The sequence below is a fragment of the Pseudophryne corroboree genome, chromosome 2 (genome assembly GCF_028390025.1).
Source record: "Pseudophryne corroboree isolate aPseCor3 chromosome 2, aPseCor3.hap2, whole genome shotgun sequence".
NCBI lineage: Eukaryota > Metazoa > Chordata > Amphibia > Anura > Myobatrachidae > Pseudophryne > Pseudophryne corroboree.
The window spans coordinates 110,901,977-110,915,428 of record NC_086445.1 but is presented as its reverse complement, the minus strand read 5'-3'; the positions used below and the strand labels follow the sequence as shown (position 1 = coordinate 110,915,428).

At 49.1% G+C, this 13,452-nt stretch overlaps 1 protein-coding gene across 1 annotated transcript in view; it reads right to left on the bottom strand.

The window, feature by feature from the left end:
- LOC135001744 (protein NPAT) overlaps positions 1 to 13,452 on the bottom strand; it is a 167,449-nt gene that overhangs the window by 99,749 nt on the left and 54,248 nt on the right. The window contains exons 7-9 of the mRNA XM_063951610.1: positions 4,944 to 5,031; positions 4,721 to 4,832; positions 4,307 to 4,398 (exon numbers count right to left, since the gene is read on the bottom strand). Of these exons, the coding sequence (XP_063807680.1) occupies positions 4,307 to 4,398; positions 4,721 to 4,832; positions 4,944 to 5,031 (292 nt within the window). The remainder of the gene's footprint in view (positions 1 to 4,306; positions 4,399 to 4,720; positions 4,833 to 4,943; positions 5,032 to 13,452) is intronic.

The following is a 13,452-nucleotide window of genomic DNA, read 5'->3' as shown; positions in this document are numbered from 1 at the left end:
GTCTCACCGAACCGTCTGGTTTCGGTACCACAAACATTGTGGAATAGTAACCCCGTCCCTGTTGAAGGAGGGGAACTTTTATTATCACCTGCTGGAGGTACAGCTTGTGAATTGCCGCCAGTACTACCTCCCTGTCCTGGGGAGTAGTTGGCAAGGCCGATTTGAGGTAACGGCGAGGGGGAGACGCCTCGAATTCCAGCTTGTATCCCTGAGATACCACTTGTAGAACCCAGAGATCCACCTGTGAGCGAACCCACTGGTCGCTGAAGTTCCGGAGACGCGCCCCCACCGCACCTGGCTCCGTCTGTGGAGCCCCAGCGTCATGCGGTGGACTCAGTAGAAGCAGGGGAGGATTTTTGGTCCTGGGAACTGGCTGTCTGGTGCAGCTTTTTCCCTCTTCCCCTGCCTCTGGGCAGAAAGGAAGCACCTTTGATCCGCTTGTTTTTCTGAGGCCAAAAGGACTGTACCTGATAGTACGGTGCTTTCTTATGTTGTGAGGGAGCATGAGGTAAAAATGTCGATTTCCCTGCTATTGCTGTGGATACGAGGTCCGAGAGACCATCCCCAAACAATTCCTCACCCTTATAAGGCAAAACCTCCATGTGCCTTTTAGAATCAGCATCACCTGTCCACTGCCGGGTCCATAATACCCTCCTGGCAGAAATGGACATTGCATTAATTCTAGATGCCAGCCGGCAAATATCCCTCTGTGCATCCCTCATATATAAGACGACGTCTTTAATATGCTCTATGGTTAGCAAAATAGTATCCCTGTCGAGGGTATCAATATTATCTGACAGGGTATCAGACCACGCTGCAGCAGCACTACACATCCATGCTGAAGCAATTGCAGGTCTCAGTATAGTACCTGAGTGTGTATATACAGACTTCAGGATAGCCTCCTGCTTTCTATCAGCAGGCTCCTTCAAGGCGGCCGTATCCTGAGACGGCAGTGCCACCTTTTTTGACAAGCGTGTGAGCGCCTTATCCACCCTAGGAGATATCTCCCAACGTGACCTATCCTCTGGCGGGAAAGGGTACGCCATCAGTAATTTTTTAGAAATTACCAGTTTCTTATCGGGGGAACCCCACGCTTCTTCACACACTTCATTCAACTCATCTGATGGGGGAAAAAACACTGGCTGCTTTTTCTCCCCAAACATAATACCCTTTTTAGTGGTACCTGGGTTAATGTCAGAAATGTGTAACACATTTTTAATTGCCGTAATCATGCAACGGATGCCCCTTGTGGATTGTGTATATGTCTCATCCTCGTCGACACTGGAGTCAGACTCCGTGTCGACATCTGTGTCTGCAATCTGAGGTAGCGGACGTTTGTGAGCCCCTGATGGTCTTTGAGACGCCTGGGCAGGCACGGGCTGAGAAGCCGGCTGTCCCACGGCTGTTACGTCATCCAGCCTTTTATGTAAGGAGTTGACACTGTCGGTTAATACCTTCCACATATCCATCCACTCTGGTGTCGACCCCGCAGGGGGTGACATCACATTTATCGGCACCTGCTCCGCCTCCACATAAGCCTCCTCATCAAACATGTCGACACAGCCGTACTGACACACCGCACACACACACGGAATGCTCTGACTGAGGACAGGACCCCACTAAGTCCTTTGGGGAGACAGAGAGAGAGTATGCCAGCACACACCACAGCGCTATATAATCAGGGATTTACACTGACACAAAGTGATTTTTCCCTATAGCTGCTTTACAATACAGTTTTGCGCCTAAATTTAGTGCCCCCCCTCTCTTTTTTACCCTTTGAGCTTGGAAACTGCAGGGGAGAGCCTGGGGAGCTGTCTTCCAGCGGAGCTGTGAAGAGGAAATGGCGCCAGTGTGCTGAGGGAGATAGCCCCGCCCCCTTCTCGGCGGACTTCTCCCGCTCTTATATTTCTATTATGGCGGGGGATTTTTGCACATATATAGTTTATTAGACTATATTATGTGCTGTTCGCCAAGTAAGGTACTCTAATTGCTGCCCAGGGCGCCCTTCCCCCAGCGCCCTGTACCCATCAGCACACAGGCTGGGCCTGTGTTCGATCCCTCTGGAGCTAATGGTGTCCAGTAGCCTAGAAGCCCAAGCTAGCTGCAAGCAGGTAGGTTCGCTTCTCTCCCCTAAGTCCCTCGTAGCAGTGAGTCTGTTGCCAGCAGATCTCACTGAAAATAAAAAACCTAATAAATACTTTCTTTACTAGAAGCTCAGGAGAGCCCCTAGTGTGCAACCAGCTCGAGCCGGGCACAGATTCTAACTGAGGTCTGGAGGAGGGGCATAGAGGGAGGAGCCAGTGCACACCAGATATAGTACCTAATCTTTCTTTTAGAGTGCCCAGTCTCCTGCGGAGCCCGTCTATTCCCCATGGTCCTTACGGAGTACCCAGCATCCACTAGGACGTCAGAGAAATAAATGTTAAAACCAGTCGACTTGCAAACCTCACACATCCAACTGTACAAGTTACGATGGTAAAGTTGGTATACACTCGCTTCCGCGTATTTGCCTCAGGATCTTTGCAATAGAATTCCTTTGCAATAGGTTTTTTTTTTTTTTTTAAAAACCACCACCGTCTCGTTACAACCCTCGCACACCCAACTGTTGATTCAGTGCTGAGGTCGGGGTTGATATCCAGTCGTTTACATGATTTTCACAGGGTCTTTGTATTAGAATTCCCTTGAAAATATAAGGCATAAACATGCTTGATTAAAAACACATGGAAAATCCTCCTTCTCAAGAGATTTACCCACAAGCAGCAGTAGAGGGAGCAATACTAAAACCCCTCCTCCTGTTTTATCTAACTGGTCAGGATTATGTTTCCACTAAAGGGGGCGTACAGCTCTCCCTTCTCAACACCTTGGCGCCTCTTATATATTAAAGATGGCCGCCACTGAATTTTCCTGATAACATCATTAAAATTCCCCAGCGCTCCAGTTCTTTACCAACAGCCCTCCTAAAACGCACCTGTGTCGGTGGAGGGAGTAATCAGCGTCCGTTGTGGGAGATCGCGGCTCAAAGAATGCAGCAGAGCTGTTTAATCAGCTGTCATCCGCTGCCCTGGAGGGAGGTGAGCGGAAGATGTATTCTTTCACCCCCAGCTCTCCGCGCCCGGATTTGCGCTGGCGGCGGGAGGGAAGGAGCAGCGGGACTGATTTCTCCGGCGGGAGGTGACGCGCAGCGGGACTGATTTCTCCGGTGGGAGGTGACGCGTAGCGGGACTGACTGCCTGCCCTAACCGCCGCTGCTCAGTGCAGGTGGCGGGAGGTGACGCGCAGCGGAACTGACTGCCCTAACCGCCGCTGCTGCTCAGTGCAGGCGGCGGGAGGTGACGCGCAGCGGGACTGACTGCCCTAACCGCCGCTGCTCAGTGCAGGCGGCCGGAGTTGACGTGCAGCGGGACTGATTGCCCTAACCGCCCCTGTCCTCAGTGCAGGCGGCGAGTGAGCGGTACTCCCAGTGAAGAGCCGTACAGGAGGAACGGGGACGCTGTGAGGAAGAGGAAGGGGTACGGGTTCAAAGAATGCAGCAGAGCTGAGCTTGCTTCTGAGAGAACGGCCGGGATCTTGTGTAGCCTCAAGCTGTAGTTATATAAAAACACAAAAACAATGCCTGTGTTTTTATATATATTTCTCTAATACAACCAGTACTCACTGCTTGTGGATTCTTTGAGGAGAGATGCAGATACCTTTAGTAGGGATCATTGTCTCTCTAATATTAAGACTTTGTCCCCCTTTTCATTAGGTTGACGCAGTCTCATTCTTTCCTGTAATGGAGCAGGAGCTCCTTCAGTGCCTGTTACCTCCTTGGCACAATTTTCAAAACTGAGGGAGGAGGGATGTGAAGGGGGAGGAGCCGGCTGTGCAGACAATACTAATTTTAGATTGTGCCACACCTCCGGGTTGCAAGCTTCACACCCCTAATGTATAAGGATGCTCCAGTGTCCCCTAGTGGATGAAAGAGAAAAAAATAAAAATACATTCCACTTCCACAGTGTCTTTGCTCCTTGGCAATCTTATCTCTATGTCTGCATAGGACCCTCCTCCTCCTTCTGTAGGCCTATCGTGTAGTGCTTGCAGTTACTTCATGTAACCACCCTAAGGCATAGACACATGCATGCTTTGGGTAACACAATCATGCTGGTAACAGTAACAGATAGTAAAACAATGGTAAACACAGCAACGTTTGGAGACTTTGGCTTAAAGAAGCAGCATATACCAGGAGAAAAGGTCCATCTTTATTTTTTGTGGTCATTTAAGAGTGTGCATAAAACAGTCTGGGCTGAGAATATTATCCATCACTTACCTTACAAGGAACCGGTTAATGTTCTCTGCCAATTTCTCTTGAAGGGATTTGTTGCTCAAAATCTTTTCCCTGGCAGTCTCTATAACCATTTGCTGAAAACAGAAGTAATTGTGTGTGATTACTTCCTAGCCGCCAGTAGGCTGATGACTCTTGTGCATGGAGACTTGGCGTGTAACACTGGAACTGGAGGAATCTAAACACTGTGCTCTTGGAACAGATGCAATTAAAAAGCATTGGTCCAGCATGAATCAGGAACTTGGATACAGCTAGACTTCCTTATAACCCCACTAGCACCCTACAGTAGGATTATTTACTAATATTTTAAACACAAAGTCCACATGGGCAATGTGACAAATGTTTATGTACATGTACCATATGTTAAGACATCCGCAAACATAAATACCATCTACTTACAGGAAAGTCATTATCAATGATCAGTGTAACTGCGTCACCATCTCCCCCAATGTCTTCTTGTGCTGCAACGCTAGCGCTCAGTGGAGCTATCCGCCGCCTCCTCTGAACTTCTCTGAAACAGTGAAGAAAAGTAATATTTATTCATGAATACTACACAAACTCAGGGAAACAACAAATATGCTGACGGAAAAATCGATACAGAAAGAAATTAAAATCGACTCACGGTTTCCGTCTCATAGGAGAAGATGTGGCGGCAGATGGCTGTTTTCTCTGTGTCAGAGTCACAGAATTGCTTTGTGTAGGCTCCCCAACTAGGTCAGGGGGAAAAGCAGCAATTAAAAGCCATCTACATTTTATAGTTCATGTTTCACAATTTATAAGGTTGTTTATATAAAAACAAAGACCTCTTATTTTACAAATGAAAAACAGAGAATCCAACACAGGAGTTAAGAGGCGGCGTCCGGACTGGGTACATATTCTGCCAGCAACCTCTAGCCAGCCAGCAGATCCACCAACGTCAGGAAACCCCTGCACTCTACAGCTACCCATCTCATCCCAACCTCAGGTGATCAGTGTCAGCAAGTAATGAATACACTTGTGCACAAACGTGAACAGTTGGGGGTCCTTGAGGACAGAGTTTGGGAACCACTGATCTAGTACATGGGAAAAATAAGATTTTACTCACCGGTAAATCTATTTCTCGTAGTCCGTAGTGGATGCTGGGAACTCCGAAAGGACCATGGGGAATAGCGGGCTCCGAAGGAGGCTGGGCACTCTAGAAAGATTTATGACTACCTGGTGTGCACTGGCTCCTCCCACTATGACCCTCCTCCAAGCCTCAGTTAGGACACTGTGCCCGGACGAGCTGACATAATAAGGAAGGATTTTGAATCCCGGGTAAGACTCATACCAGCTACACCAATCACACCGTACAACTCGTGATACTATATCCAGTTTGACAGTATGAAAACAACTGAGCCTCTCAACAGATGGCTCAACAATAACCCTTTAGTTAGCAATAACTATTTACAAGTATTGCAGACAATCCGCACTTGGGATGGGCGCCCAGCATCCACTACGGACTACGAGAAATAGATTTACCGGTGAGTAAAATCTTATTTTCTCTGACGTCCTAGTGGATGCTGGGAACTCCGAAAGGACCATGGGGATTATACCAAAGCTCCCAAACGGGCGGGAGAGTGCGGATGACTCTGCAACACCGAATGAGAGAACTCAAGGTCCTCCTCAGCCAGGGTATCAAATTTGTAGAATTTTGCAAACGTGTTTGCCCCTGACCAAGTAACAGCTCGGCAAAGTTGTAAAGCCGAGACCCCTCGGGCAGCCGCCCAAGATGAGCCCACCTTCCCTGTAGAATGGGCTTTCACTGATTTAGGATGCGGCAGTCCAGCCGCATAATGCGCCTGCTGAATCGTGTCACAGATCCAGCGAGCGATAGTCTGCTTAGAAGCAGGAGCACCCAGCCTGTTGGGTGCATACAGGATAAATAGCGAGTCAATTTTCTTGACTCTAGCCGTCCTGGAAACATAATTTTTCAAGGCCCTGACTACGTCCAGAAACTTGGAATCCTCCAAGTCCCTAGTAGCCGCAGGCACCACAATAGGTTGGTTCAAGTGAAAAACTGATACCACCTTAGGGAGAAACTGGGGACGAGTCATCAATTCTGCCCTATCCATATGGAAAATCAGATAAGGACTTTTATATGACAAAGCCGCCAATTCTGATACACGCCTGGCCGAAGCCAAGGCCAATAACATGACCACTTTCCGCGTGAGATATTTTAGATCCACGGTTTGTAGTGGTTCAAACCAATGTGATTTTAAGAAACTCAACACCACGTTGAGATCCCAAGGTGCCACTGGAGGCACAACCGGGGGCTGAATATGCAGCACTCCTTTTACAATGTCTGAACTTCAGGTACTGAAGCTAATTCTTTCTGGAAGAAAATCGACAGAGCCGAGATCTGTATCTTAATGGAGCCTAATTTTAGGCCCATAGACACTCCTGCTTGTAGGAAATGCAGAAATCGACCTAGTTGAAATTCCTCTGTTGGGGCCTTTTGTGGCCTCACACCAAGCAACATATTTCCGCCATATGCGGTGATAATGTTTTGCAGTTACATCTTTCCTGGCTTGAATCAGCGTAGGAATGACTTCCTCCGGAATGCCCTTTTCCTTTAGGATCCGGCGTTCAACCGCCATGCCATCAAAACGTAGCCGCGGTAAGTCTTGGAACAGACAGGGCCCCTGCTGCAGCAGGTCCTGTCTGAGCGGCAGAGGCCATGGGTCCTCAGATATAATTTCTTGAAGTTCTGGGTACCAGGCTCTTCTTGGCCAATCCGGAACCACGAGTATCGTTCTTACTCCTCGCCTTCTTATTATTTTCAGTACCTTTGGTATGAGAGGCAGAGGGGGGAACACATAAACCGACTGGTACACCCACGGTGTTACCAGAGCGTCCACAGCTATCGCCTGAAGGTCCCTTGACCTAGCGCAATATCTTTTATAGCTTTTTGTTGAGGCGGGACGCCTTCATGTCCACCTGTGGCCTTTCCCAATGGTGTACAATCCTTTGGAAGACTTCTGGATGAAGTCCCCACTCTCTCGGGTGGAAGTCGTGTCTGCTGAGAAGATCTGCTTCCCAGTTGTCCACTCCGGGAATGAACACTGCTGACAGTGCTAACACATGATTTTCCGCCCATCGGAGAATCCTTGTGGCTTCTGCCATCGCCATCCTGCTTCTTGTGCCGCCCTGTTGGTTTACATGGGCGACTGCCGTGATGTTGTCTGATTGGATCAGGACCGGCCGGTTTTGAAGCAGAGGCCTTGCCTGACTCAGGGGCATTGTAAATGGCCCTCAGTTCCAGAATATTTATGTAGGGAAGTCACCTGACTTGACCAAAGTCCCTGGAAGCTTCTTCCCTGTGTGACTGCCCCCCAGCCTCAAAGGCTGGCATCCATGGTCACTAGGACCTAGTCCTGTATGTCGAACCTGCGGCCCTCTTGAAGATGGGCACTCTGCAGCCACTACAGTAGAGATACCCTGGTCCTTGGAGACAGGGTTATCAGCCGATGCATCTGAAGATGTGATCCGGACCACTTTTCTAACAGGTCCCCCTGAAAAGTTCTTGCATGGAACCTGCCGAATGGGATTGCTTCGTAGGAAGCTATCATTTTTCCCAGGACTCGCGTGCAATGATGCACCGATAACTGTTTTGGCTTCAGGAGGTCTCTGACTAGAGATGACAGCCCCTTCGCTTTCTCCTCCGGGAGAAACACTTATTTCTGGTCTGTGTCCAGAACCATCCCCAGGAACAGTAGACGTGTCGTAGGAAACAGCTGTGTCTTTGGACTGTTTAGAATCCAACCGTGCTGTTGTAGCACTTTCCAAAATAGTGCTACGCCGACTAGCAACTGCTCCTTGGACCTCGCCCTGATAAGGAGATTGTCCAAGTACGGGATCATTAAAAACTCCCCTTTTTCGAAGGAGTATCATCATTCCGGCCATTACCTTGGTAACACCCTCGGTGCCATGTACAGTCCAAACGGCAGAGCCTGGACTTGGTAATGGTAATCCTGTACCACAAATCTGAGGTACTCCTGGCGAGGATAGTAAATGGAGACATGCAGGTAAGCATCCTTGATGTCCCGGGATACCATGTAATCCCCCTCGTCCAGGCTTGCAATAACCGCCCTGAGCGATTCCATCTTGAACTTGAATTTTTTTTTATGTATGTGTTCAAGGATTTTAAATATAAAAAAGGGTCACACCGAACCATGCGGTTTCGGTACCCCAAACCGTGTGGAATAGTAACCCCGTCCTTGTTGAAGTAGGGGCACCTTAAGTATTACCTGCTGGGAATACAGCTTATTAATTGCCTCTAGCACAGCCTCCCTGCCTGAGGGAGTTGTCGGCAAGGCATATTTGAGGAAACGGCGGGGGGGAAGACATCTCGAATTCCAGCTTGTACCCCTGAAATACTACTTGAATGAAACAGGGATCCACCTGTGAGCGAGACCACTGATCGCTGAAATTTTTGAGACGGCCCCCCACCGTACCTGGCTACACCTGTGGAGCCCCCGCGTCATGCTGTGGACTCAGAGGAAGCGAGAGAAGAATTATGATTCTGGGAACAGGCTGACTGGTGCAGCTTTTTCTCTCTTCCCTTGTCTCTGTACAGAAAGGAAGCGCCTTTGACCCGCTTGCTTTTCTGAAGCCGAAAGGACTGTACCTGATAATACAGTTCTTTCTTAGCCTGTGAGGAAAACTGAGGTAAAAATATTTCTTCCCAGCTTTTGCTGCGGATACGAGGTCCCAGAGACCATCCCCAAATACTTCCTCACCCTTATAAGGCAGAATCTCTATGCGCCTTTTAAAGTCAGCATCACCTGTCCAGTGACAGGTCTCTAATACCCTCCTGACAGAATGGACATTACATTCATTGTGGATGCCAGCCGGCAAAATATCCCTCTGTGCATCCCTCATATATAAGACGACGTCTATAATATGTTCTCATGTTATCAAACTAGTATGTTTGACAGGGTCACCGACCACGCTGCAGCAGCACGCTCTGCAGGTTTCAGTCTAGTACCTGAGTGTGTAAATACAGACTTCAGGATAGCCTCCTGCTTTTTATCAACAGGTACCTTCAAAGTGGCCGTTCCTAAAACGGCAGTGCCACCTATTTTGACAACCGTGTGAGCACCTTATCCACCCTAGGGGATATCTCCCAGCGTAACTTATCCTCTGGCGGGAAAAGGTACGCCATCAGTAACTTTTTAGAAGTTACCAGTTTCTTATCAGGGGGAACCCACGCTTTTCACACACTTCATTCATTCATCTGATGGGGGAACAAAACACTGCCTGCTTTTTCTCCCCAAACATAAAAACCCATTTTTAGAGGTTAATGTCAGAAATGTGTAACACATTTTTTATTGCCGGGATCAAGTCACGGATGTTCCTAGTGGATTGTGTATATGTCTCAACCTTGTCGATACTGGAGTCAGACTCCGTGTCGACATCTGTGTCTGCTCATCTGAATGAGCGGGCGTTTTTGAGCCCCTGATGGCCTTTGAGACGCCTGGGCAGGCGCGGGCTAAGAAGCCGGCTGTCCCACAGCTGTTACGTCATCCACCCTTTTATGTAAGGAGTTGACACTGTCGGTTAATACCTTTCACCTAACCATCCACTCTGGTGTCGGCCCCACAGGGGGCGACATCACATTTATCTGCATCTGCTCCGTCACTATATAAGCCTCCTCCTCAAACATGTCGACACAGCTGTACCGACACACCGCACACACACAGGGAATGCTCTGACTGAGGACAGGACCCCACAAAGCCCTTTGGGGAGACAGAGAGAGAGTATTCCAGCACACACCAGAGCGCTATATAATGTGGGGATTAACACTATAACTGAGTGAATTTTCCCCCATAGCTGCTTGCATATACAATATTGCGCCTAAATTTAGTGCCCCCCCTCTCTTTTTAACCCTTTGAGCCTGAAAACTACAGGGGAGAGCCTGGGGAGCTTTCTTCCAGCTGCACTGTGAAGAGAAAATGGCGCCAGTGTGTCTGAGGGAGATAGCTCCGCCCCTTTTCCGCGGCCTATTCTCCCGCTTTTTTCTGGATTCTGGCAGGGGTATTTACCACATATATAGTTTCTGGGGCTATATATTGTGGTATTTTTGCCAGCCAAGGTGTTTTTATTGCTGCTCAGGGCGCCCCCCCCAAGCGCCCTGCACCCTCAGTGACCGGAGTGTGAAGTGTGTATGAAGAGCAATGGCGCACAGCTGCAGTGCTGTGCGCTACCTTGGTGAAGACTGATGTCTTCTGCCGCCGATTTTCCGGACCTCTTCTTGCTTCTGGCTCTGTAAGGGGGACGGCGGCGCGGCTCCGGGACCGAACACCAAGGACTGGGCCTGCGGTCGATCCCTCTGGAGCTAATGGTGTCCAGTAGCCTAAGAAGCCCAATCCGGCTGCAAGCAGGCGAGTTCGCTTCTTCTCCCCTTAGTCCCTCGCTGCAGTGAGCCTGTTGCCAGCAGGTCTCACCGAAAATAAAAAACCTAAATCTATACTTTCTTTCTAAGGGCTCAGGAGAGCTCCTAGTGTGCATCCAACCTCGGCCGGGCACAAGATCTAACTGAGGCTTGGAGGAGGGTCATAGTGGGAGGAGCCAGTGCACACCAGGTAGTCATAAATCTTTCTAGAGTGCCCAGCCTCCTTCGGAGCCCGCTATTCCCCATGGTCCTTTCGGAGTTCCCAGCATCCACTAGGACGTCAGAGAAAAGATATTAAACGTCCTCTCAAAAGAGAAAAACCCTAAACAGATTTTTCCAAGCTCTGATGTCAAGCCAGCTCCATAGATGTAGTAGGAGGAGGAGTGACTGAAGGCACTTGTCTAAAATAATTCCCCTCAGCAGGTTCCCCACCTGAAAGTGTAAAAGGGGAGACAGAAGGAATTATTTCCCCACTCGCCACTATGAACGCATGAGGTGCGCAACACACAGGGCTAAAGACCAGGCTGCTTCTGACATGTTGGCTTCACCACCCACATGTACAGCATCCTGGCCTCAACCGCAAAAGCCAGGCTGTGCACTAGGCATATAGGGGGGTCATTCCGAAATGATCGTAGCTGTGCTAAATTTAGCACAGCTACGATCATACACACTGACATGCGGGGAGACGCCCAGCACAGGGCTATCCCGCCCCGCATGTCAGTGCCGCCCGCCCCCCGCAGAAGTGCAAAGGCATCGCACAGCTGCAATGCATTTGCACTTCAAGAGTAGCTCCCGACCAGCGCATCTTTAGCCCCCCGATCGGTACGGCCAAGCCTGCGTTGGCCGGACCGCGGCCACGAAACGGCGGCCAAAAGCCGCTGTTCCGCCCCCGCACTGCGGCGCCAGCGCAGTTCTCACCCGATCGCACCGCTGCGATAAACTGCAGCATGCGATCAGGTCAGAATGACCCCCATAGCCTCAAATTTGTAACAGGTAAAAAAAAAACAAAAAAAAACCACAGACTGATGTCGCCACACTTGGCTTTACTTAAGCTACCAGCCTCACTCACAGCCAGCACTAACTGGTAAGCAACTGTTCAAGACAACAATCCCTGTAAAACCAGAAGCGCATAGCAAGAGGCTGTGTCAAAATACAGCATGGGTGGAACTGTAAAGTTCCAGTCTACGTTCAGGTGCACAGTCCTGGCATTGTCTATGGCAGCACAGAATTCATCTTCCCAGAGACAATGCCCCAGGAGCAGGGAGTGAGCAGTTGGAGAAGAAAACAGGTCCAATCTTAGACACATGCAGTACCTGCTAAAAGAAAAAAAAAAAAAAAACAACAACAACCCTAAACTGCATATCGGCAGCCTGTGTCAAGGTGCCCTTTCCTGTGGGTATTTAAAAAAATAAGAATTTACTTACCGATAATTCTATTTCTCGGAGTCCGTAGTGGATGCTGTGGTTCCTGAAAGGACCATGGGGAATAGCGGCTCCGCAGGAGACAGGGCACAAAAAGTAAAGCTTTCCGATCAGGTGGTGTGCACTGGCTCCTCCCCCCATGACCCTCCTCCAAGCCTCAGTTAGGTACTGTGCCCGGACGAGCGTACACAATAAGGGAGGAATTTTGAATCCCGGGTAAGACTCATACCAGCCACACCAATCACACCGTACAACTTGTGATCAAACCGAGTTAACCGTATGATAACAGAGGAGCCTCTGAAAGATGGCTTCCTAAACAATAACCCGAATTAGTTAACAATAACTATGTACAATTATTGCAGATAATCCGCACTTGGGATGGGCGCCCAGCATCCACTACGGACTCCGAGAAATAGAATTATCGGTAAGTAAATTCTTATTTTCTCTATCGTCCTAGTGGATGCTGGGGTTCCTGAAAGGACCATGGGGATTATACCAAAGCTCCCAAACGGGCGGGAGAGTGCGGATGACTCTGCAGCACCGAATGAGAGAACTCCAGGTCCTCCTTAGCCAGAGTATCAAATTTGTAAAATTTTACAAACGTGTTCTCCCCTGACCACGTAGCTGCTCGGCAAAGTTGTAATGCCGAGACCCCTCGGGCAGCCGCCCAAGATGAGCCCACCTTCCTTGTGGAGTGGGCCTTTACAGATTTAGGCTGTGGCAGGCCTGCCACAGAATGTGCAAGTTGGATTGTGCTACAGATCCAACGAGCAATCGTCTGCTTAGACGCAGGAGCACCCATCTTGTTGGGTGCATACAATATAAACAACGAGTCAGATTTTCTGACTCCAGCTGTCCTTGCAATATATATTTTTAATGCTCTGACAACGTCCAGTAACTTGGAGTCCTCCAAGTCACTTGTAGCCGCAGGCACTACAATAGGCTGGTTCAGATGAAATGCTGACACCACCTTAGGGAGAAAATGCGGACGAGTCCGCAGTTCTGCCCTGTCCGAATGGAAAATCAGATATGGGCTTTTGTAAGATAAAGCTGCCAGTTCTGACACTCTCCTGGCCGAAGCCAGGGCTAGTAACATGGTCACTTTCCATGTGAGATATTTTAAATCCACCTTTTTTAGTGGTTCAAACCAATGAGATTTTAGAAATTCCAAAACCACATTGAGATCCCACGGTGCCACTGGAGGCACCACAGGAGGCTGTATATGCAGCACTCCCTTAACAAAAGTCTGGACTTCAGGAACTGAAGCCAATTCTTTTTGAAAGAAAATCGACAGG